This window comes from Papio anubis, chromosome 10 (assembly GCF_008728515.1).
Source record: "Papio anubis isolate 15944 chromosome 10, Panubis1.0, whole genome shotgun sequence".
Lineage (NCBI taxonomy): Eukaryota > Metazoa > Chordata > Mammalia > Primates > Cercopithecidae > Papio > Papio anubis.
Genome location: NC_044985.1, coordinates 61149421 through 61175860, shown reverse-complemented (window position 1 = coordinate 61175860; position 26440 = coordinate 61149421). Strand labels below are relative to the sequence as shown.

The 26440-nt window shown below is 35.5% G+C and overlaps 1 protein-coding gene across 3 annotated transcripts in view; it reads right to left on the bottom strand.

Moving 5' to 3' along the window:
- The window catches only part of AGPS (alkylglycerone phosphate synthase), a 160248-nt gene that overhangs the window by 62132 nt on the left and 71676 nt on the right, over positions 1-26440 (bottom strand). For all 3 annotated transcript variants that reach the window (XM_031651376.1, XM_031651378.1, XM_031651377.1), the window contains 3 exons: positions 23280-23405; positions 16796-16904; positions 1407-1534 (listed from right to left, as the gene is read on the bottom strand). In XM_031651376.1, the coding sequence (XP_031507236.1) occupies positions 1407-1534; positions 16796-16904; positions 23280-23405 (363 nt within the window). The remainder of the gene's footprint in view (positions 1-1406; positions 1535-16795; positions 16905-23279; positions 23406-26440) is intronic.

The following is a 26440-nucleotide window of genomic DNA, read 5'->3' as shown; positions in this document are numbered from 1 at the left end:
GCCTCTAATGTAAGGATTTCAACTGTCACGAATCACTTCTGCCTTACCACTACCAAAGTAACTTGCCACAAGTCCAAGAATGCTTATTCCAGGACCATACATCCTTTTGAATCCTCTCCTTACCCAGGAGTAGTCTAGCAATCAAGATCAAAGGACCTATACTAAGTCTAGCAATCTAACTGACAAGTAAGTGAAGGTACTTGAAAATTACAAAAATTATCCCATCAACTGGTGAATTAGGTAGCCATATAGCTGGACTCATGAAAGTGGGAAACTGCCAGACAAAATGAGTGTCTCAGAAAGTAAAACTTTATGAGTGTATGGAATAAACAGCACTGGGAATGATATATATGTGGGTAAATAATGTATATATTTTTTCTCATTTTAAAGTTCTTTAAAGTATTAATAGTGGTTGTCTTGAGATGACAGAAAAATGAGAGACTCTTCATCATTTTCCCTTTCTGTACCTTAGAAATTCCAAGATAAACATAGACTACTTGCTCGATATTATTCCTTTGCCTCAACAGATTCTTCCTCCACACTGCTCTGGATATCAGGAAGCTGACCTATATGGGTCACATCAAAAACTCTCTTGTCCTCAAGATTCTACTTTGGTATAACTGATAGGAAGTAGTAAAATTCCAGGAGTTTGAAGAAAGAAAAAAAAAAGAGAGAGGCTAGAGTACATCACTTCTTCTCCAATAGGAAAAGTTGAATTAAGAATTATTCATAAATAGTTGTGAACAATAAACCAAATGCCTACAGAGATGTAGAAATTTCCATACTGACATAACTAAATACATAAATAAAATTACTTAGCATTATCTAGTCTTAAATAATATATTTTTTGAGAGGAGAAAATAAAAATTATTTTTAGCATATTATACATACTATATTCCTTAATTTAAGCTATAGCCTAGATAATATTATAAAACAAAGTATAGCCTAATAGCAGCACATTCTATGAATTGATGAAGTTGAATTATCTATATTTAAATTTTGGGGTCTTTGATATTTAGCCATTACTTTTAATTTCAATAAATGTCTCAATTTAAATTAAATATCACTTCAATTAATCATAAAATATCTTACCCAAAAATAACTTAAGGTACATAATAGTCAATAAAAGGCAAAGTTATCTGAAGCTATCAAAGTACGTATCTTACCTTGGCTTACAATCATATAGCCACGTAGACCAAGACATAGGTTTGATAGAAATAGTAACTGCACTTAAAGGGATGACTATACAACACTACCTTTTCATATAGAACTGGGTAAAAACCACAAACATAATACAACTAAATATGAAGATTAGTTGTAACATATCACAATCAACTATGTAGTAGAATTTGAAAAATATAAATACATAAACATATATATGTATATACATATATTTTTTATTTTACCTGTTTTGCAATTTCTCTTAAACAGGCTACTCCTTGTTCAAAATTAGGGAAAGCTACCGAGCCATACTTTTGGTATTCAGGGACTGGTCTGATTTTTATTGTAGCTTCTGTTATTACACCAAGAGTTCCTGAAAAAAAGAAGGGGGAATAATCCAGTACATCACATGACAATTTCCTAAATCATATTTAAATCTATTTAATCTATTAATTCAATTTATTATGCATATTTAAATTTATGACATCTACCTGGGGAATAATGGCTACTCTAGTCATTCTAGAAAAAATTATAAAATTAAGCAAATTTTATAATTTCCCAAAAAAGCTTTAGGAATATGCTTTACTTAGTTATGTACAAATATTTTTCAACATTTTAAAGTAAACTTTCTTCAAGAAGGTTACTTTTAAATGGTTGTTAAAGTATTACAACTTACTAAAATAAAAAAAAATCAAAAAACAATGGATTCTTATGTCTTATATGTATTCAGACTAAAGTGTATTTTGATATTTGTGCTTATTTTTAGTCTTAAAAACAATTTATTGGGGGAAAAAACCCTAACCTTCAATGAGAATCTAAGATAATACAAGAAATCTGAGGAAATATTATCTCGCTTTTTTCCCTAAGAATTAATACAAAGAAAAGATAAAGGCATTACTGAGATGCCCTTTTAAGAAACAAAAAACACCAGATGGAGACAAAGTAGTTATTATAAACGTCTAACATAAGATGACCACCAATAAAAGAAATGCTCTTTAAAAAGAAAAATACATAAACATACACACAAATTAAAAAATGAAAAAACAAAAGTAAAAAAAGATTTTTAAAAAATGCTCTTTTCTTTTTCATAAGGGTAAGGACTAATTAGAGAGGAAAAAATAAGTTAAACTATTATATTCACAATGCCAAGCTTTTCAAATGAATGGTTTCTGATGTACAAATGTTAGAAATTAATAACGTTATTAGTAAATTTTCTGAGCATCATTTTAAAAAAAGAATAAAGAAGGGGAGAACTCTTTGAAACTGCAGATCTTCATAACACAAGAAATTTTAAAGTTTTGCAAAAACCAAAGCTTCCAATAAGTTTACAATATAATTGAAACAACTTGTCAATATATAACACAGGATTAAAAACTAAGACAAGTCTATGAAAAGCAAACTACATTAGATCACAACATATTCACCACTATATAAACATGATTTCCTACTGAGGTTATAAAATAACTTATGACTTGTATGATCATAAAAGCTTTGCAAGTTTGGCTTCATAAATATTTTAATACAAAATAGATATGCCTTACAAAATTTAAAAGAGAACAAAAGTGACTAAACGTTCTCTTTTGTTTTAGCATCTTTACTGAGACATAATTTACAGACAAAATTCACCCATTTAAAGTGCAAAATACATTTATTTTTTATTTTTTTTGAATTTTTGAGATGGAGTTTTGCTCTTGTTGCCCAGGCTAGAGTGCAATGGCATGATCTCGGCTCACCACAACCTCCGCCTCCCTGGTTCAAGTAAATTCTCCTGCCTCAGCCTCCTGAGTAGCTGGGATTACAGACATGCACCACCATACCTGGCTAATTTTGTATTTTTAGTAGAGACAGGGCTTCTCCATGTTGGTCAGGCTGGTCTTGAACTCCTGACCTCACCTCAGGTGATCTACCCACCTTGGCCTCCCAAAGTGCTGGGATTACAGGCGTGAGCCACTGCGCCCAGCCCCAAAATACAATGTTTTGTGTATATTCACAGACATGTGCAACTGTCATTACAATCTAAGTTTAGAACATTTTCATCATCCCCAAAAAGAAACCATATCCACTAAACCAACCCTCTCCATTTCCACTCCCACACTCTAGCCATAGGCAACCACAAATCTATTTTCTATCTATACAACAGACTTGCCTATTCTGGACATTTCACGTAAAAGGAATCTCATAATATCTGGCCTTGTGAGTGGCTTATTTTACTTACCAAAATGTTTTCAAGGTTCATCCATGCTATAGCACATATTAATATTTCATTACTTTTTAATTCCCAAATATTATTCCACTGTATAGTATAACTCATTTTGTTTATCTCTTTATCAGTTGATGAACATATGGAGTTCTACTTTTTGGCTACTATTAATAATGCTGCAATGAACATACATGTACTAGTTTTTATGTGGACACACGTTTTCCTTTCTCTTGAATATCTATGTAAAGACTTTCTTAATTTCAGAAAAAAAATTGATCCTATTCCATGTAATACCCTGACCCCAGCTACCTTTTCCCAAGGCTAAGTTCCAGGTGAGTGCAGCTGGGAGGTAATGCTCCCCTGTAGCTCCAGGCCCCAACTGGTGGGACAAAAGCTCTACCTTGAGGGTAGCACACTAAAACTGGGGTCCCAATGCCCTTGCCCTGGCTCATAAAGGGCTGGTTTCTTGCCAGGAGAAGCAAACCTAGATAACCTAATTTCCTACCCCACTTTCTCCCAGCATTCAGCTCCTAAAGCAGAGGTGTTACTCAGATAGAAACATGCCATTGTCCCCACCCCTAACTCCTGAGCCATGGTTCAGAGATTCTCTCTGGGGAGAGAAACAGGTCATAAGACAGATAGCTGCTAATCTCTTTCCAACGTAAATGACTTTATTTGCAACAGAGCATGGTGAAGTCCAAGTACAAGGACATTCTCAAAAACAGTGAATGATGTGGTAAAAGGGTAACTGGGAAGACACAGGTAGATTCACTAGAGATGCAGCCTAAAATGTAGCCCAACTAGTTTGCCTATGAGACAATGCTCAGGAGGACCCCTCTTGTGCTCCTCCAAAAAATCCCAAACACTAACCTCCAGAACTATCCCTTCTAAAGTGTCTGATTTTGATTGGATTATTCTGGATTATTCTGATGACAATGTCACACCATTAAAGATTATAAATGAAGATAAACTATTAAGATGAATCAAATGGAAATTCTGGAGTTGAAAAGCAAAATAATTGAAATGAACAATTCACTAGAAGGGCTTAACAACAGATGGTCTCTGGCAAAAGAATGAATATCAAACTTGAAGATAGATGTATAGAGATTATGCAATATGAAGAACAGAGAGAACAATGGATGCTGCCTCAGAGAAATGCAGGAAACCATTAAGCACAGCAATTTATGTGTAACGGGAGTAGTGGAAGAAAAGCAGAGAAAGGAGCAGAAAAAATTATTCAAAGAAAGAATGGCTGAAAACTTCCTAAATTTATTAAAAACCAATAACCTATACATCAAGGGAGCTCAACAAATTGCTCAAAGGAGCAATACAAAGATATCCATAGACAGATACATCATAGCAGGAATGCTAAAAGTCAAAGGCAAGAGAAAAATCTTGAAAACAGCAAGAGAAAAATGACTCATCAATTACAAGAGAAAACTCATAAAATTAACAGCTGACTTATCAGCAGAAACAATGAAAGTCAGACAGTGGTGGGATAATATATTCAAAATGCTGAAAGGGGGGAAAATGTGTCAACATCCAGCAGTTACCTTTCAAAAATGAAAACAAAATAAAGACATTCCCAGATAAACAAAAGCTGAGAGGACTTCATTGCTGGAAAACAGGCTTACGATAAATACTAAAGGAAGTTCTTCAAATTAAAAGCAGGTGACCCCAAACAGTAATTCAAATTAACATATACAAAAAAAGAGCACTTTTGAGTCTTCTTCTATTTTACATAATTACAAAAGATAGTATTAATGCATATTTCTTCTCACATCTGTTTTAAAAAACACTGGTATGAAACAATACATATATGATGTATTTTTGGATCTATAACATATACAAATGTGATATATGTGCCAATACTAGCACAAAAGAAGCAAGTGAAAGTAAAGCTCTATTGGGCTAAGGATACGATTACAGATGGTAATGTAAACCCCCAGGAACAAATGAAGAGAAGCACAAAGGATAAACAAAATGGGTAATATAAAAAAAAGTTCTATGTCTAGAAATGGTGAGTATCCCTTATCTGAAATGTTTAGGACCAGATGTGTTTTCAATTTGGGATTTTTTGAATTTTGGAATATATGCATTCTACTTACCAGCTGAGCATTCCAAATCCAAAAATCCAAAATCCAACATGCTCCATGGAGCATTTCCTTTGAGTGTCAAGTCAGTGCTCAAAAAGTCTCAAATTTTGGAGCATTTTGGATTTTGGATTTTCATGTTTGGATGCTCAACCTGTACTTGCTCTCCTTTCTTCTTTCAGCTTCTTTGAAAGCCAATTATATATAGTAGTAACGTTAGCAATGTATTGTTGGTTTGTAACATTTATAGAGGTTACTAAGGAGGTAACTCAAAAAAGTATACAGAAAAACATCACTAAGGAAATTAAAATGCTACATTAGAAAATACTCACTTAAGGCAAAAGAAAGCAATAATCACAAACTACAGAAACAAAAAGACATGAGACCCACAGAGGGGGGAAAAAAAAGCAGACATAAAGCAGACATAAATTCAACCATACCAATAACAACATTAAACGTGAATGGACTAAACAGAAGAACAGACAGAGATAGTGAGATTGTTTTTTAAAAAGATCCAACTATTTGCTATCTACAGAATCTACACTTTAAATTCAGAGATATGACTAGATCGAAAGAAAGAATATATATAATACAAACAGCAACCACAAGAAAGCTGGAGTGACTATATATTAATATCAGACAAAACAGACTGAAACAAAATATTACTAGCTATTAAGAGGGGCATTTTATAATGATAAGCCATAAGGAAGACAAAACAACAAATATAAACAGAATCTACCTAATAACAAGGCACAAAAATATATGAAGTAATAACTGACAGAAACGAAGGGAGAAATAGATAATTCAACAATAACAGTTTGAGACGTCAATGCCCCATTTTCAATAATGGACATAACAACTAGGCACAAGACCAAGAAGGCAATAGAGGACTTTTACACTATAAACCAATTAGACCTAACAGTATAGAACACTCCACCCAACAACAGAAGAATGTACATTTATTTCAAGTGCTCACAGAACATTCTCCAGGATAAACTACATGCTAGCGAGGTCATAAAATAAACTTGAACAAATTTCCCAAGACTGAAATAATACAAAGTACATTCTCCAGCCACATGGAATGAAATAAGAAACTAATATGAAAGAAATTGGAAAGCTAGCTAATACGCGAAAATTAAACAATACACTACTAAATAATCAACGAGTCAAAGAAGAAATCAATACGGAAACTGGAAAACAGTTTGAGAAGAATGGAAAGGAAGATACAATATACCAAAACTTATCAGATAAGATAAAGCAATACCTAGAGAGAATTGTGATGGTAAATGTCTGTATACATTTTTTTTAAATCTCAAATAGCCTAATCTTCTACCTTAAGCTACTGGAAAAAGAAGAGCAAACTACATCTAACGCAAGCAGATAGAAGAAATTATTAGAGATTACAGGTGAAATTAATGAGATCAAGGATAGCAAATCAATGAAACCAAAAGGTAGTTCTCCAAAAAGATCAATAAAATTAACAAATCTTTAGCTAACGTGACTGAGAAAAAAAGAGAAAGGACACAAATCACTAGAACTGGAAATAAAATAGGGGATATTACTAGTAATCTCACAAAAATAAAAAGGATTATAAAGGAACACTATGAACAACTGTATAGCAATAAATTACATAACTTAAGACAAAATAGGAAAATTTCTAGAAAGACACAAACTACTGAAACTGACTCAAGAAGACAATCTGAATTATTAATTCCAACTAGTAATCCAAAAAATACTCACAAAGAAAAGTCCAAGCCCAGAAGATTCACTACTGAATATCACCAAGCACTTTACAATTGGTTGTAAAGAATTAATAGCAATTCTTTACAAACTCTTTGACAAAGTAGAAGAGGAAACACTTTCCAACTCCTTCTATGAAGCCAGTGTCTCAAAACCACCAAAGACATCACAAGAAAAGAAAATGACAGATCAATCTGTTATAAAGATGGGTGCAAAAAAACAAAATACTAAACAAAATATTATTAACCAAATCCAACAATATATAAAAATAACTAGGCCAGGTGCAGTGGCTCATGCCTGTAATCCCAGCACTTTGGGAGGCCAAGGCAGGCGGATCACCTCAGGTCAGGAGTTTGAGACCAACCTGGAGAAACCCCATCTCCACTAAAAATACAAAATTAGCCAGGCATGGTGGCTCACACCTGTAATCCCAGCTACTCAGGAGGCTGAGGCAGGACAATTGCTTGAACCCAGCAGGCGGAGGTTGTGGTTAGCCGAGACTGTGCCATTGCACTCCAGCCTGAGCAACAAGAGTGAAACTCCCATCTTAAAAAACAAAAACAAACAAAAAAAATTATATACCATAACCAAGTTTAGCCCAGGAATGAAAGGATGGTTTAATATCCAAAAGTCAATTAATGTAATAAAACATATCAGCAGAATAAAAAACAAAAATGATATTAGCAACTCAATAAAGAAAATGCATTTGATAAATCCAACATCTGTTATGATCAAAACACTCAATAGACTAGAAAAAGAAGAGAACTTCTTCAAACTGATTAAGGTCATCTATGAAAAATCTACATCTAACATCATACTTACTGGGGATAGCCTGGATGCTTTGCCCCTAAGATCAGGAATAAGACAAAGATTTCTGCTCTTGCCACTTCTATTTAATGTTATATGGGATGTTCTAGCCCAGGCAAAAGAAAGAAGCAGTATCCAGATTGGAAAAGAAGTAAATCTATCTCTACAGATGATGTGATCTTGCATATAGAAAATGCTAATGAATCCACTAACAGAACTTAAAAAAAGGAATTCAGCAAGGTTGCAGGGTACAAGAATCAACTGTATTTCTACACACTTGCAATGAACAATCAAAAAGAAAATTTAAAAAAATTCCATTTACAATAGCATCAAAAAGAATAAAACAAAGACGTGCCCAACTTACACCCTGAAAACTGTGAAACATTGTTAAAGATCTAAATAATTGAAAATATATCTCATACTCATGGATTGGAAGACTCAACATCGTTAAGATGGCACTACTCCCCAAATTGATCTAACTGACCTACAGATTCAATGCAAACTCTATTAGAATCCAAGCTGACTTCATTGTAGAAATTGACAAGCTAATTCTCTAATTCATATGGAATTGCAAGAGACCCAGAACAGCCAAGACAATATCAAAAAAGAACAACAAAGAAGGACTCAGACTTCCTGACTTTTAAAATGTGCTAAAACTCAAAAGTAATCAAGTCAATATGGTACTGGCATAAGGACAGACTTAGCAATCAATGGGAAAAAAATGAAGAATCCAGAAATAACCATGCTGACTTTGCCAAAAGTGCCATGGCCATTCAGAAGGGGAAAGAACAGACTTTTCTAAAATGATGATGGAAATGTACATCTACACACAAAAGAATGAAGTTGGATCCTTACACCTCACACCAAATACAAAAATTAACTCGAATCAAAAACCTAATACAAGAACTAAAACTATAAAACTCTGAGAAGGAGCCATAGGGATAAATCTTCATGACCTTGAATTGGGCATTGGATACTCAGATATGACAACAAATACACAAGCAACTAAAGGAAAAAATAGATAATTTGACTTTGCCAAAATTTCAAGTTTTTGCACTTCAAAAGACACCATCAAGAAACTGATGAGAGGAAATATTTGCAAACCATTTATCTGACAAAGACTTATATCTAGAACACAGACTTCTTATAATTATGTAATAAAGACAAATAATTTTAAAATGGTCAAAGAATCTGAGTAGCATTCTGCTGACAAAATATACAAATGGCCAATAAACACATGAAAAGATGCTCACCATAATTAGTCATCTAGAAACAAAAATCAAAATACAAGGAGACCCCACTTCATCCCTACTGTAATGGCTACTATTTAAAAAAGGTTAAAAGTCAGTGTTGCCAAGGATGTGGAGAAAATGGGACGGTCATTTACTGCTTGTGGGATTGTAAAATGGTGCAACCATGCTAAAAAACAGTCTGGCTATTCTTCAAATGGTGAAACATAGGGTTATGACTTATATGGCCAGCAACTCCACTCCTAGGCTATAAACCCCCCAAAATAAAAATATGTCACACAAAAGTTTGTACACAAACATTTAATGCAACACAATTCATAACAGCCAAAATGTAGAAACAATCTCAGTAATGAATGGAGTAACAGAATGTGGAATATGCATGCGGTGGAATATTATTCAGTTATAAAAAAAGGAATGAAGTACTAATACACGCTAGAACTGTTGAATCTTTAAAATGTGGTAAGTGAAAGAAGCCAGTCATAAGATTACATATTATATAATTCCATTTCTGTGTAACTTCCAGAACAGGCAAATCTATAGAAACCAAAAGAAGATCAGTAGTTGCTTACGGCTTGGGGTAGGATTGCTGGGGAGCTGGAGGGAGGAATGGTGATAGCTAAAAGACACAGTTTCTTTTTGAGGTGAACTTCTAAAACTGTCAGAAGAGGCAAAGGGTTGACAGGTTACCTATTAATACTATGCTGTCTTATCCAGCAACACAGAATTATCTACCATATCTACTCTTTCTCACCAAGACAAGTAGTATCACTTTAATTTGCTAATTTCCTTCCACTATACTGACAATGTCACTAAGATTATCGGTCATTCTTTCCACTCTTCTCAACACTTTTAGAAATTCCTGATATCTTGGAATTAACATATCATGTTCACAATTAGTTCTTGTTACAAATAAATTGGAAATCTGTCAGGCAGAAATTTCTAAAGGCATGAATCATCTCTTCTATTTGCTCTAATCTGTCCACAGACTATGGAAAACTTTAATAACCACTTGATCAAACTCAAAACTCAGATTTGAATGAAAGATTGAAATTCATTAAAGAAGGTGAATATAAACTCTGACTTTAACCAGGAAAACATTTCTATTCAAAACCAAACTCCAAGTTCTAAGCTTTTGGTGAAGTATTTCCTAAATTCTAAGAAATGAAGACATTTGAGAATATTTCTTTGAATCACAGCATTATAATCTAAATATAACCCAAAGACAAAATTGACCACCACTTAAATGCCAACCAACAGGAGTTTGGTTAAATACATCAGGGCATGTTCAATGAATGGAATATCATGCAGCTGTCAAAAAGAATGAACTGGCTCTAAATGTAATGAGCAAAGAGTAGTAAACTCCCATTTTTAAAAATTATATACATACATGGCTATGATAGATACAGGAGGCAGATAAGAGAGGGTCCCAGAGAATCTCTAATCTGCTCCACAAGTGTTTACATCAGATGCTTTTGTGCAGATGAGGGAACCTACCCAAGGCCTTGTCTGGGCATGCCCACAGTGGACTGGGGGACTACCTGTGCACTGGGAGAGTGGGGTGCAGCCACCAGGAATGTGTGTCTTGTGCAGGGGGAAGAAGCCTGGGCTCTTCAGCTTGTGCATGTGGTGGCCTGGTTTTGATCTGTGAGGTAGGAGCCCGTTGGCGGAACCCCTTTTTTTGCTGAGAGCTTTTTTTAAGTAACTTCCGCTCTCCTCACCTTTCAACGTGTCTGCATGGCTAATTTTTTCCTAGTCATACAACAAGATTTTAGCTGAGCTAAGGAGCAAAAATCCTGCATCAGTTATATGTAGCAATAGTGTTGACTCTGGACAAGGAAGATGCCTGAAAGACAGGGATAGGAGGCAAATTTTTCCCTATAACATTCTTGAGTAACTTCTGAATTTCCTATGTTTCTACATAGCCAAATTTTATAAATGTACAAGTTATTACTTATTCAAAAAGTTTATTCTTAAATGTATATACTGTTATATTAACAAACTTTCTTTAAAATTCTCTCTATATCAAAATTCTAAGGTACTAGTAAGAAGGCATCATGACTTACATTTCTGTATATTGCTTCATATATATGCTGTAGGCAATCTAAAAGTGAAACTCACCATAAATCTATAAATGAGACTTTTAAAACTTAGTAGTATAAAATGAGACATTGCATTATTGCAAGGTTAATGAAATGATCGAGGTGAGTCTGTGCAACAAGCCAGCTAGGAATTCTGCATGGTCCCAGTGTAAGATAAAAATCCATCCAGGTCCCAAATGCAGTTTGACAGGGGCAGCTTCCATTCTGACTTATGTTCAAACTCAGCCAATCACAAATGGATATTCCAAATTCACTGCATCAAAAGGCCAATTTCTGTGGAGTTTTAATGTATTTATTGATTCTTTTGTTCTGGGAATATTATCTCAATAGAGCGATATAAAACTAAATTATTTATTACTTAATTATATGTATGTTATGCCAGTATTTTATATTCACTTTATATAATTGTTTCCAAATAACTCCATGGCAATGTGACATCAGAGAGGCTTGTATGTCATTCACTTTCCATTCTGCTTTAAAAAAAAATAGTGCCAATAAATTTAAGAATTTTCTGTTTTATAATTTTCAAATATGTTTGTTCTCAAAGAAAACTGAAGGCTTCAAATGCCATTTGATATAAAATGCAAGTATTTGCTTGAAGTAACTCTCATAATTTGAAAATATATTCTCAGGACTTAAGGATTAAGAACAGCAGGCATTTGATTATGAATCTTTTCTCTCCCTCTATTTTCTTCAACTCCCCAAAACATAAAAATCAACAAGGAAAACAAAGCTACACAGGACCTAGACCTTCAGCATACAAGGAAACAAAAAACACTGCAACTTTCAAATTACCTCTAAGTAGAGATAAAAAGAAAAAATTTCAACAGATTACCTGTAGTCTTCCAGCTGCTATAAGCTTATAAGGATGAAAAGTAAATAAAAGGAGTCTTATTAAAAGACTACACACAAAAAGTAGAGAGTAACAGAGGAACTGGAGGAAGTACAGCCAAAATTACTCCCAGAAAACAAAAGTGCAACAATAATGCCAAAATATTATACAGGACTTAGTAGTCCACAGCCCTGGCTACGGGAAGAGGTTTGAAAATGGGAGGAACCAGAAATGGCTGCCTTGGAGAAAAGCAAGATGTGCAGACGTGTGCACATGCAAAAGCATGCGGACTCCTTGCAGACAAGCCAGTAAAGAGAAAGAATAAAGTAATAAAGAGAAACTAAAGACCCTATAGAAATGAAAGAGAAACAAGATATGCCAACTCTTCCTTCATTAAAAACGCCACCATTTATAAACAAACAGTATAGCAGAGGGTAGAAGTGTCAGGAAAGAACACTCTCAAAATAGGAGCCCTTTCCAAGTAACCAATAGGACTAGAAAAAGGCAGACCAGATCTGTAAACAAAACAACCACAAAAGTCAGAAAATGCCAATAAAAACATTACTATTGGTGAAAAGTCTCGACCCTAAAACCAACCATGATCCTGAAGAAAGCTGTAACACAACACGAATTAAATATAGTCAATCAAGCAATCAGGGGTATGAAAAAATACCTTGAATCAGAAATACAAACAAACAAAAACCAACAACAAGAAATGAAACAAGAGCTGACTAAACTGAGGAAAGAAACAGAACCAAAAAAAGGTACATAAAAAGTAAAGGCTATGTTATAAACTACCCAAAGGAGAATACAAAATAGATTCAAATTAAAACTTAATAAAGGGCATTGAAAAAAAAAAAACAAAAATAATCAAGAGAATGAAAATTAAGAAGTCAGAGAAAAAGGGTCAGAGAAAAAGTGACTGAAATGGAAAACTAGCAAAGAAAGTCAAACATATGTATAATGAATATCCCTGAGGATGAAAACGGAAACAATGAAAAGAAAAAACAACACAATCCTAATATTTAACACTACAATCCAAAAAAACTTTACAGAAATAAAAGGAGACCTGAATCTACAAATAGAAAGGGTCCAGTGGGTACTGAAGCAAAATAACCCAGGCCTATCAACTCTAAGTTGCAAAAGTATTAGACTTCAGCAATCAAGAAAAAAAATCCTCAAGGCCTCCAGGCAAAAAGAGAAAATTAGTCTACTAAGAAAATTAAACAGGTATCATATTTCTTTAAAATAGTGTATAAAATCGAAGTAACAGTGGAAACAGCATTTTCAAGAAACTTAAAGAAATTAATGACCAAAAGGTATATCCACTCAAGCTGTCCTTCAAGTATCACAGCCACAGAAAACCAGGGAATATATATTCCTGATGTGCCTTTCCTGAGGAACATACCAAAGGATGATCCTCATTTAAGCAAAGAATAACTAGTGAAACTTTAAAAAAGAACTGACATTGAGTATTTAATCTCTTTAATTGTAGACAAAGACTAAAAAAATTGTGAGTCATGGGTTAAAAAACAAAAATGTACTTTTTTAAATAGAAGGACAAATCCATATATAGTAAATACCATATATAGAAACCGAATGGAAAGCATTTCAAATGCTTGAATATTTATTATATTTTTCATTATACTGCTCATGTTATAGCATATAAAATAGGAGAAAGCTACTTGTTGAAAAAATCATTATGAAATATTCATAAAACAAAACAAGACAAACACATTAAACTTAATATGGTTAATCACATATAGAACTTAGTGGGGTGGAGAAAATAGGTTTTTGGAGAGTAATACTTTCAAGGTTGTCATCAAATGATTTAACTGAAGTAAAAGAAAATTTTTTAAAGCTCAAGAAAAAGTTTATGATTCACATTTAAGGCAGGAGGTTATTATACAGGTAGGTCAAAATAGCAGATAAAATACATTTTATTTAAGAATATGATTTCATACAAATTTACTATTTCAATCATGCTGTCTCCTGGCCTATATTAAAATAACTCTATATTCACAAACTGAAATGGGGATTAGGGATCAGAAGATCACTGATATCAAAATAATAGGCAGCCACAATAGTATTTACTACACTAAATTGTTCAGCATAATCTCACTTAATCCTTATAACACATTTATGAAGATGAACAATTTTATTACTACCACTTTATGGCTGAGGACATTGGGCACTGAAAATTATCTTACTTATACAAAGACATGGAAATATTAGTAGTAGAATCAGGATGGAAATCCAGATCTGATAGACTTCATGGTTCATGCTCTTATATCAGTATGCTATGTTGCATGTACTTTGTAATAAAATCTCATTTAACTACAGTAATTTAGTCTCATAAATTTTAAATAAACTATATCTCTTCTTATATTTCTATTTCTTTCTTTCTTTTTTTTTTTTGAGACAAAGTCTCACTCCATCACCCAGGCTGGAGTGCAGTGGCACAATCTCGGCTCACTGCAATCTGTAATCTCTGCCTCCCTGCTTCAAGCGATTCTCGTGCTTTCGCCTCCCGAGTAGCTGGGATTACAGGCATGCACCACCACACCCGGCTAATTTTTGTATTTTTAGTAGAGACGGGATTTCAACATGTTGGTCGGGCTGGTCTTGAATTCCTGGCCTCAAGTGATCCACCCGCCTCAGCCTCATAAAGTGCTGGGATTACAGGTGTGAGCCACCACGCCCAGCCCAATCTTACAGTTCTTTGCTTACTTTATTATAATAAGTTTGTCCCTTCCTTAAATTCATACAGTTAGTGACTATCTACGGAGGTAGCCCAGTCTTTTAGATAAAAGTTCAAACCATTTTAAAAGGCATGAAAAGACCAAATTATCTCTCCAGCTACCCTGTAGTCCTTACCATTCTGCCCCAAGACCTACAGACTGTTCTACTCCACAATTAAACCTTAAATTCCAGTCATACTGAAAAACCGGCAGCCTCGTAATGAGGCAGACACGGCCCTTTCTCATTTCTAAGCCCACCAATATGATGGTCATTCTGAAGGGCAACTCCCCTTTTCTGTCTTCCCTCAACTTGACCTGGAATTATTTTCTTCTTATCAACCTCAAAGACCACTTTAGGTATGGCCTCTCTGGGGAAGCCTTTGTAAGCACCTATCAACTTCATCTTGTCTATATTTCTTCTGCATTTTACTTGATCATTTAATTTGTCATGCTGTTGTATAACTGTCTGTTATTATCTGTCTCAAATGTCCCAGCATAATATCTAGCAACTAGAATTTTTAAAAGGCTGACTGATGGAAGAAAAAAAAAAAAGTATAATGTGGCTATTTGAAAAAAAATTATTTATATTTATAGAGTTGACTCCAACTATGTAAATATCAAAAAATGTAATGAACAATTATGAGTTTTAATGCCTATTTTTGTTATTCAACTTGACTTCTGATGGCAAAAAGTTATTTCTTCTAATTTGTAGATGATGCATTAGTATAAGAAGTCCCAGAATAATATAAAGTAACTACGTTATTTTAAATGAATTTAATATTATTTTTCTTATTACAAATATAGTTTTGTTTTTTCATAGAAGAGTATGCTGATCAGAAAAGGAATAAACTGAGTAAACTGGTGAGATATCTTGACAAAGGTCTGTCATTGGTTACCATGAAGAACATCTAAGCTATACTACTGGTCATCAGCCAAACAACTGATCTGTATTACATCACTAAGAAACATAGTTTATTATATTTTTCCCTCTTCGATGTTACTGTCAGATTAGAATTTAAGCCTAACATCTTAGTTTATTGTACCTGCTTTTTAATTTATGAATATGGCTAAATGTTACCAAAATATATCTTCTGCAGTTTGGACCACCTTCTGAAGTGAGTAATGAGCTCCTCTGTTAATCTAGAAATACTTGCTTATTTTTAACTTATTTCTCTGAATATAAGGAATGTCCCTCTCTCACTCTAAAAATTGAAAAATAAGCCCATGTTTACTTTATCCATACAATTCACCATGCCTACATAATAATTATTTTAAGGTTACTTCTTTCCAGATCTGCACAGGACTTAAATGTTTTAGATGAGATGAACTACATTCAAATCTACCCAGCATTAAGTAATCAAGCAAATGATACTATTTGTGTAGTGAAAACTTAAAAGACCAACAGAAGTTTAAAATGTATGTGAACCAGCAGAATTTTAAATTCTACTTCTAAAAATCAAATAGTAATTAACTTTATAAAAGACATAATTATAGAAAGACAAGACAATAAGATAATGCTTTATCAATCCTTTCCCCCGATAATTCTGACAAAATTTAAGAATACTATAATACAAAATGTCAAAATAAACCATTTTAAATCCTGATGATCACTTTTCCTGAAACTCATGAAAAATTCTGAAATAAAAATTAAAAGATCAAGCTGTCTCTAGAAACATAAAAAAGCATAATGTAAGAGGAAATTTAATCAGATGTTCTCATAATAAAACTTTATAGTCTTAAAATAAAAATTTTAAAAACTCCTTAAACATATAAAACATGTCTTTCAAAGATCTGATGTCACAATATAAAGATTTTCACAAAACTGCATGACTAACCCATATTTTTTCTTAATAAATTTACAGTTATATTTACCTTCAGATCCCATGATGAAGTGATGGATATCAGGGCCTGTTGACATACGAGGTCCTTGACAGCTTTTTTCTATTATACCTCTAGGTGTTACCATTTTTATATGAACCACCTGTTTAATACAATACACGATGTAAATTCTAGACATCTGTTAGTGAATGTGTGTCTACGTATAGACATTCATATATATTTGTGTAAAACCTACTTTTAAAGTATTGGGTTAATAAATTGTGATGTTTTTAAGAATTCTAGTATCTTTTGGTAATTTTTAGACTAAAGTTAAATTTGTATATAACCTTAAAAGAGGGAAAAACCATTCTAAGATTGTACATCGCTTGATTTAAATTGGTTTAGGGATATTCATTATCTTAAGAACAACAGAATAACACATTTATTTAAACCAAATTTAGGGTTATCCATATGGCACAGAACTAAAGGACTCAAAAACTAAGCAATAATCATAATCTTGATGAAGCATATTATTCATGTCAGGCATGAATACTAGACAATTAGAATTCTAAGAAAAAAAAATTATTCTTGCTTTATCCCCACCTTCAATCCCACTTAGTAGAAAACAATGAAAATAATTAAATATTAACTAAGATCAGGTCAAAACTGGGATGAAGCAGCAGAAGCAATGACTGAGTTTTAAGAGAAGGAAAGAGATGTGTGACTCATCATACAAATGAGAAAGGAAGTACACTGGGGAAGGAGGATCACTCTAAAAATAGTTCCTGAGATCGGAATCAGAAGTGGTTAGGTAAAAATCCAACATATTTTTAGAATGAATTTTGGACAGATAAATAACAACAGTCTATTTATTATTGAAGGAAATGAGCAGAGAACATCAATAAGCAATTCACAAAATACAAAATAAAAATTGCCAATGAGGACCCTTTAAAAGTTTACATTCACTAGCAATTAACAAAATACAAAAACATAAATAAAACGTCCAGTAAAATACAAAGATTCTCATAGTGTTAGTGAGAATGTCAATTGGTACAAAATTTTTACAGGGCAATTTGGCTGTAAGGATCCAAAGTCTAAAATGGATAAACTTCTTCATCCAACAAATCAACTAAAGGAGCTTACCCAAAGAAAATGATTACAGATGTATATCAAAGAAATTACTAAAAAGATTATTTTCCCTTTATTTTCTGTAATTTTGAAATCAAGAATAATTTAAATGTTCATTAAGAGGGAATTAAATAAACCATGCATTCGCAATAAAAGAATTATATAACTCTTTAAAAATGATGGTGCAAACCTGTTCATTTACATGTTAATATATTGATAACATAAAGAGCAGATTAAACACATATGGTCCTCTTTTTTATATTAAAAACTAGATATATTTATGTGCTTATTGTATGCCTAGAAACAGTTCTAGAAGTGATGGCACCAGCAGCTCATCTGGAGTGGCTGCTGCAAAGACTTCAGCTGCAGTGGGGGTGGCATGATCAGGGCCTGTGCACTTCATAGAGTCAACAGGAGCCGGAAACAGGTCGAAGCCCCACCCGCTTCCTAGTTGGCAGAGCAAAAGCCTCGCACTCCTGAGTGCAGCTGCGGCAGCCCGGCTGTGGCTCTGGACCCAGGCATCCCTGTGCTCTTGGGGGCCAGGAGCACACAGGAATCCCACCCTCCTGGACATAGCTGCAGCCACCCAGCTGTGGCTGCAGACCCAGGCATCGCTAGACTCTTGGGGGCCTGATTCCCAGGCCCCTGCAGGCTCAGAAGTGCCTGCTTCCACTGCCTGGCTTCTCTCCATTCTTGGAGAAAAACTGAGGCTGAGCCTGGACGCTGCTGCAATCCAGCCGGGTGTGTGCATGCTCAGGGCAGTGCTGACATGCCAGCCCCCTGCTGCCTCACCCACCTCCGGACTTTGGGCACCAATGAGCACAGAAGGGAGGATAAGTGGGGGTTGCGGGCAGCTTGGCACTGGCCTGCAGGAGGCCCTCAGCATGAACAGCCTGAGCATCTGGGAACCATAAACAGCTGTAGGAGGCAGACAGGCTCCTGGGCGGAAATGTGCGGTCCCTGGTGAAACCCCATCTTCAAGCCAGGGAGGGCCTGATGCCTGGGGGGCTGTGCTGCCAGTTCCATGGACCAGAGTGGGAACTTATGATGCTTATTCCAGGACTGCCCATAACCATCCATGGGCCAATCAGCACACACTTCCTCCTCTCTGAACCCCATAAAAACCCAGGACTCAGCCAGAATTGGGCAGATATCAGACGACCTGTCTGCAGAAAGGAGCTACCCACTGTGCATCTCCTCTCTGCTGAGAGCTGACACTCATCAGGACGCCCTGCTGACAGAGAGGAGCTACCCACTGTGTGTCTCCTCTCTCCCGAGGGCTAAGCACTCATCAGGATGCCCTGCCTGTGGAAAGGAACTACCCACTGTGGGCTCTCTGCTGAGAGCTGGATGCTTGTCAAGATGGCCTACCTGTGAAAGGAGCTACCCAATACAGGTCTCCTCTGAGCTGTTTTGTCACTCGATAAAGCACCCCTTCACCTTGCTCATCCCCACTTGTCTACATACCTCATTCTTCCTGGATGTGGGACAAAAATGCATGACTCGCCAAATGGCGGAGCTGAAAGAGCTATAACAGAAACAGGGCTGAAACACACCCCTTGTTTGCCCCATGGAGGGCAATGAGAGGGAAAGACAGGAGAGAGAAGGAGAGAAGAGCTGTGGCCCAGACCTAGGAGCTCCCTGAGCCAGGGCTATGACACTCTTTGGGGTTCTGCAGTCCCTGGCGTCTCCAAGCTTCCAGGCACCACCACATTCCCTGGTGCCAGCAACGGAAGCTGCCTGCAGTATGCCTGGTCCAGCCGCAGCCTTGCAGGGAGCCAATGCCTGGAGCCGCCCATCCTGCCACAACTGGCGTCCCTGGCTATGTGCTGTGGCCAGACTCCACATTCACTCATTCACACACTCCTCACTGCTCTGTGCCTGGCTCGTCGTTGGCAAGCATGGGATCCAGACCAGTAGCATGAGCCAAGCACAGCCTGCCAGGCCGAGTGGGCTGAACAAGCCTAGTGGGCCAAGCAAAACTTAGGCAAAGGTGTTGCCAGCCAGAGGTTTCTGGCTAAAAAACTGACATCCCAAGAATCCCATGACAGAAGGATGAATACGAAGATGTTAAAAGTGTTCAAAATGATATGTATTTCATATACACATGACACTTAAAAAAAAAAACAATAGGGTCTTGCTTTGTCACCCAGGCTGGAGTGCAGTGGTGGGATGATAGCTCACTGTAACTTCAAACTCCTGGGCTCAAGCAATTCTCCCACTCCGGCCTCCTGAGTAGCTAGAGCTACAGCATGTGCTACCATGCCCAGCTAATTTTTTAATTTTTTGTAGAGATGACGTCTTGCTATGTTGCCCAGCCTGGTCTCCAACTCCTGGCCTCAAGCCTTGTCCTCTCAAAGTGCTGGGATTACAGGTGTGAACTACCATGCCCAGCTATAGCATACATTTTTTATACTTCTGTAATTAATATTTTTAAATAAAAAACAAGTTTCTAATTGCTTGAATTGTCTATTCACAATTATAATTTTAAAAGAAGCATTTTCTTCAAAAATTCTTCAAAATGAAATGCTCACTGCGTCATACTTTACTTTCTTTTGTGAAGATCCAGAATTTTTAGTTTGGTTTTGTCACTACAGAGGTCAATGTTTTTCCTTCTAATAGTGTTTCATAACTGAAGAATGTAGCAAGGCTCCTTTCACAGAAGCAATGGATTACCACTAATAGCGATGAGCTTCAGCTCTGTAACACTAGCATAAGAAAGTGTAATCAGATATGCTCAGGAAATTGGTTAGTGAAGAGACATTCACTAAATTAAGTATTTGAGATGGACTATTGTTGGAATTCCTTAAAATGACCTTGAAAACAAGTGGGAACCAGAATTTAAGATGAAAAGTTTATCCCACTGTACATAGACTTCTGACTCTTCAGATGTTAAAACTTTTAAATTTTTAAAAAATTTGGACTAAACAACTATCTTCAACTTTTTTCAAACAGTTAACTAAGCTATGAGCATCATTACTTACTGTGCTTTAATTAAATATTCACTGTTAAGAAGTATATTAACATGTTCCTTAATTTTTTTCATGGGTTCCATTGTAACCACACGTATTAAAAGACTATCAACTTTAGTAAAATTTTCACAAAAGCAAATAATATAAATTAAGACAGCTTCAGAGGATACTATATATTGCAGAGTTTAAAAATTTAAGTTAAAAATAAAACGTGCTGGCCAGGTGCGGTGGCTCATGCCTGTAATTCCAGTACTTTGGGAGGCTGAGGTGGGAGGATTACCTCAGGTCAGGAGTTCGAGACCAGCCTGGCCAACATGGAGAAACCCTGTCTCTACTAAAAATACAAAATGAGCTGGGCATGGTGGCGCATGCCTGTAATCCCAGCTACTCTGGAGGCTGAGGCAGGAGAATCGCTTGAACTCGGGAGGCAAAGGTTGTGGTGAGCTGAGATTGCGCCATTGCACTCCAACCTGGGCAACAAGAGCGAAATTCCGTCTCAAAAACAAACAAACAAACAAAAATAAAATAAAATAAAATGTGCTAAGTAATTATTAATGCAAACAATTACACTAGGATGTACACTTTTACTTTGTATCCCTTAAATATCTCCAAAAAATGATTAAATTACATGTTTTCGCAGTGCTAAAGGTAGCTGTTTACCAAATATTTGCTTAACATTGATAAAGTCCTTAATAATCCAATAGCAAAAGGATCAAATTTTCTCCCCAAAACTGAATTTAGATTATTTTAACTGCAAAAAGAAAAATGTGCTTTTCTAAATGTCCTGAATAAAGAAAAATAAATAGGATAATGGAAATATTTAAAAAGTATTATTCACAATATAGACAAAAGTTTTAAATTCCTTGGTGTTAACTATAAAGAACCAACATATTTTATTAAAGATTTAATATTCCTATCAACAAAGATATTGATGAAAATGTGGAAACTCTAGATTTTAAAAGCAAAGCTAAACAGCTCCAGGAATAACGTTGGGAACATCATTTAATAGTCTCAAATTAAAGTTCTTTTAAACTACTATGAAAATATTGACGATAAGGAAACAACATTTATGAAGCACCTACTACACACCAGAGATTTTGAGTTTTCATTTTATGTCCTTTACTCCTCACAATAATTCTATGCAGCAAATATCATTATTCTATTTTACAGAAGAGGAAACTGAAGTTTAGAAAGGTAAACCAATTTGTACAAATTCACACAACTAATCACTGAAAAAGCTACAAATGGAACAAATGATACCTAATCCCTAACTAGGGTGCCCAGAATTTTATACTATTATTATACTAACTCCCAGCAAAGTGGCACCATATCAGCTACAAAAAGTAGTGTGAACATAAAACATGACAGGTCATACCACTACTTGGTAGAACAATTTCAATCAGCCTTTTTAATTCTATACAGGAAAAATTATTTTCAGAAAAATGCAAAATCTCCTAAGGAAACAGAGTAGCAACAATGAAATCATCTAAGTAAATGGACTAAAATCATGGTAGAGTTGAAGACTTCATTTCCACAAGGCTTGTAAAATAATATTTGTATACAGACATCCCTCAGTATCGCCAAAGAACTGGTTCTAGGACCTTCAAGGATACCGAAATCCATAGTACTCAAGTCCCTTACATAAAATAGCACAGTATTTGCATAACACCTATGCACATCACATGCTTTAAATCATTTTAGAATATTTATGAATATCTAATACAATGTAAATACTATGTAAATTGTTGTTCTACTGTACTTTTTGTATTATTTTCCTTGTGGTATTGTTATTTTTTTTTCCAAATATTTTTGAGCTGCATTTGGTTGAGTCTGTGGATACGAAACCAGTGGATATAGAGAGCTGACTATTTCATGAGCTGGATACTGTGAAACATCTACAAAGCTTAAAACTTAGTCGCCTGAAAAGGGGCATCCTTAAATAATGACCACAGTTGTGTTTTGGTTAACTTTCTACTATACATGTTCAATGTTATTATAGTCAAAAGGAGTATACTTATGGGAGGGGGGATCTACTGTCCAACTCTTTTTTTTTTTTTTTTTTTTTTTGAGATGCAGTCTCACTCTGTCGCCCAGGCTGGAGTGCAGGGGCACAATTTCAGTTCACTGCAAGCTCCGTCTCCCAGGTTCACACCATTCTCCTGCCTCAGCCTCGCAAGTAGCTGGGACTACAGGCGCCCGCCACCACGTCCGGCTAATTTTTTTTTGTATTTTTAGTAGAGACAGGGTTTCACTGTGTTAGCCAGCACAGTCTCAATCTCCTGACCTCATGATCCGCCTGCCTCGGCCTCCCAAAGTGCTGGGATTACAGGCGTGAGCCACCGTGCCTGGCCCCAACTGTTAATTTTTAAAGGCTTCTAATCATTTTGTAATATCTATATACTAATCAATTATTACATAATAACTAGAAAAATATTTACCAGGTCCTCGATATTGCCATAGATATTCTTCTTCATGCCTGATGCCCGAGTAGATACCCATCCTCCTACAGTACTGAACTCCAGGGAATCTGGTTCATGACCTGTACAATAACCACTTTCTTTAAGCTGAAAAACAAAAATGTAACATTTTACAGTGAAAATGGTCCCATTACACACAGCATTCAACACATTAACTCCTCTCACTTTAAAATTTCCATGTCATTGATATTTGAATTTATTAATTCCTACATAGCAAAAAAAAAAGATACTTTCATCACACTAGTCCTAAAAAAATTTTTTAAGCTTTTGCCTACTGGAAAATGTTACAAAATTGAAAAATGTAGTCTAAAAGAAGTTCTAGTTTTCACAGGTTCACCAGATAATCATACTCCTTACATCCTTTTGTTTTAAGGCCAGCTGTTCTTCCCCACTTTTCTACAAAGAGGTAATTTAAATATATGGAGATTGGATTATGTTTAATTAACTGCCAACTTTACCTAAACACTTTCAATAAATAAAGCACTTAATCTCTTGTTCTCTCTACCCTAATGTAATATGCAGCAGGCCTGCAGAAAATCTGAGCAAATTGCCTGTATTTAATTCTCTCAAGGAGTCATGTGTTTTAATGTACAGGCATCTGGCTAGGTTTCCTGCATGTAATACTGTTATTTACTTGTGATGCAGATCATGCATTACTGTACATTAAATAGTCACTTGTTTCTCATTTTTCTACGTTATCTTGGCTTTGCCATCTGCACAGCACCTGAGATTGAATAGATGCCCTTTACTGCAACACCACCAAAGCCATTCCAGTGAAATCATTTTAAAGACTCAGCCATCTCTTCTCAAACGGTACAGACACCACCATCTGCATACCCGCTGTCTGCTGCACTCAAGCCCATCAATCTGTGTTGACCATTTTGATAGTCATCCAGTTAAGCAACTGTTCTATTTTTCAAGTAAGCCACGCAGAGATGTAGAATGTATCAGCCACATCTGTATATTTGTATTTAAGTATGGTGTGAAAGTTGTAATCCGAAATATGAAAGTCTATCAGGTTAAATATAATTTGTTAGGTTTTGCATATCAGCAATACAAATTCTCTATCTATTCTAATTTTGCTGCTAGGAAAACAAGATTTTAAAAGACATCGACTGTTATATAATAAAAGTTTCTCCACTAAATATTCAGTATGTTATTTAGATTTAAGAGGTTAATATCCATCTATAAAAAAGAAGCTTAAATGGCTGAAGAGCCATTTATTTATGATAAATGAAGATTATCAGACTGTTACATAATATTTATTCCCTAACTCCATCTCCAAACAAAATACTACAAATTATTTTCTCTTAAAACACTACTGTTCCTCAATTTTCTTTTAAAACATAACCTTTTACTCAATTTTATGAAATTGGGAAAAGAAGAAAAGATATTCATGGAGCCCTAAGATGTACCAGGTACAGCAAAGACAGGTTTCACATACTCTCATGACAAAACAAACTTCGACATTATACAGAAGCAAATCATTTAGTACACACTTTAACTATTTCTTTTTTTTTTTTGTAGGTGTGTTAATTCATTTAATCTGCTCAACAACCCTATGAAGCTGACACTATTATTATTCCTATTTTCACAGATGGGAAACAGTTAAATCACTTGTTTTAACTGATGGTTCCCCAAGTGGTACCTCTTACTTGCATTGTTTTTATTATTATACTTTAAGTTCTGGGTTACACGTGCAGAACGTGCAGTTTTGTTACATAGGTATACATGTGACATGGTGGTTTGCTGCACCCATCAACCCATCATCTACATTAAGTATTTCTCCTAATGTTATCCCTCCCCTAGCCTCCCACCCCATTGCAGGCCCTAGTGTGTGATGTTCCCCTCCCTGTTTCCATGTGTCCTCATTGTTCAACTCACACTTATGAGTGAGAACATGTGGTGTTTGGTTTTCTGATCTTGTGACAGTTTGCTGAGAATGATGGTTTCCAGCTTTATCCCTGTCCCTGCAAACGACATGAACTCATCCATTTTTATGGCTGCATAGTATTCCATGGTGTATATGTGCCACATTTTCTTAATCCATTCTATCATTGATGGACATTTGAGTTGGTTCCAAGTCTTCGCTATTGTGAATAGTGACACAATAAACATACATGTGCATGTGTCTTTATCGTAGGCTGATTTATAATCCTTCAGGTATATGCCCAATAATGGGACTGCTGGGTCAAATGGTATTTCTAGTTCTAGATCCTTGAGGAATTGCCACACCGTCTTCCACAATGGTTGAACTAATTTACACTCCCACCAACAGCATAAAAGCGCTCCTATTTTTCCACAACCTCTCCAGCATCTGTTGTTTCCTGACTTTTTATTGATCGCCATTCTAATTGGCGTGAGATGGTATCTCATTGTGGTTTTGATTTGCATTTTGCTAATGACCAGTGATGATGAGCTTTTTTTTTTTATGTCTGTTGGCTGCATAAATCTCTTCTTTTGAAAAGTATCTGTTCATATCCGTTGCCCATTTTTTGACAGGGTTGTTTTTTTCTTGTAAATTTGTTTATGTTCTTTGTAGATTCTGGATATTAGCCCTTTGTCAGATGGATAGATTGCAAAAATTTTCCCCCATTCTGTAGGTTGTCTGTTCACTCTGATGATAGTTTCTTTTGCTGTGCAGCAGCTCTTTAGTTTAATTAGACCCCATTTATCACTTTTGGCTTTTGTTGCCATTGCTTTTGGTGTTTTAGACATGAAGCCTTTGCCCATGCCTATGTCCTGAATGGTATTGCCCAGGTTTTCTTCTAGGATTTTTATGGTCCTAGGTCTTACGTTTAAGTCTTTGATCCATCTTGAGTTGATTTTTGTATAAGGTGTAAGGAAGAGGTCCAGTTTCAGTTTTCTGCATATGGCTAGCCAGTTTTCCCAACATCATTGCTTAAATAGGGAATCTTTCCCCCATTGCTTGTGTGTATCCGGTTTGTCAAAGATCAGATGGTTGTAGATGCATAGTGTAATTTCTGAGGCCTGTGTTCTTTCCCATTGGTCTATATATCTGTTTTGGTACCAGTACCATGCTGTTTTGGTTACTGTAGCCTTGTAGTATAGTTTGAAGTCAGGTAGCGTGATGCCTCCAGCTTTATTCTTCTTGCCCAGGA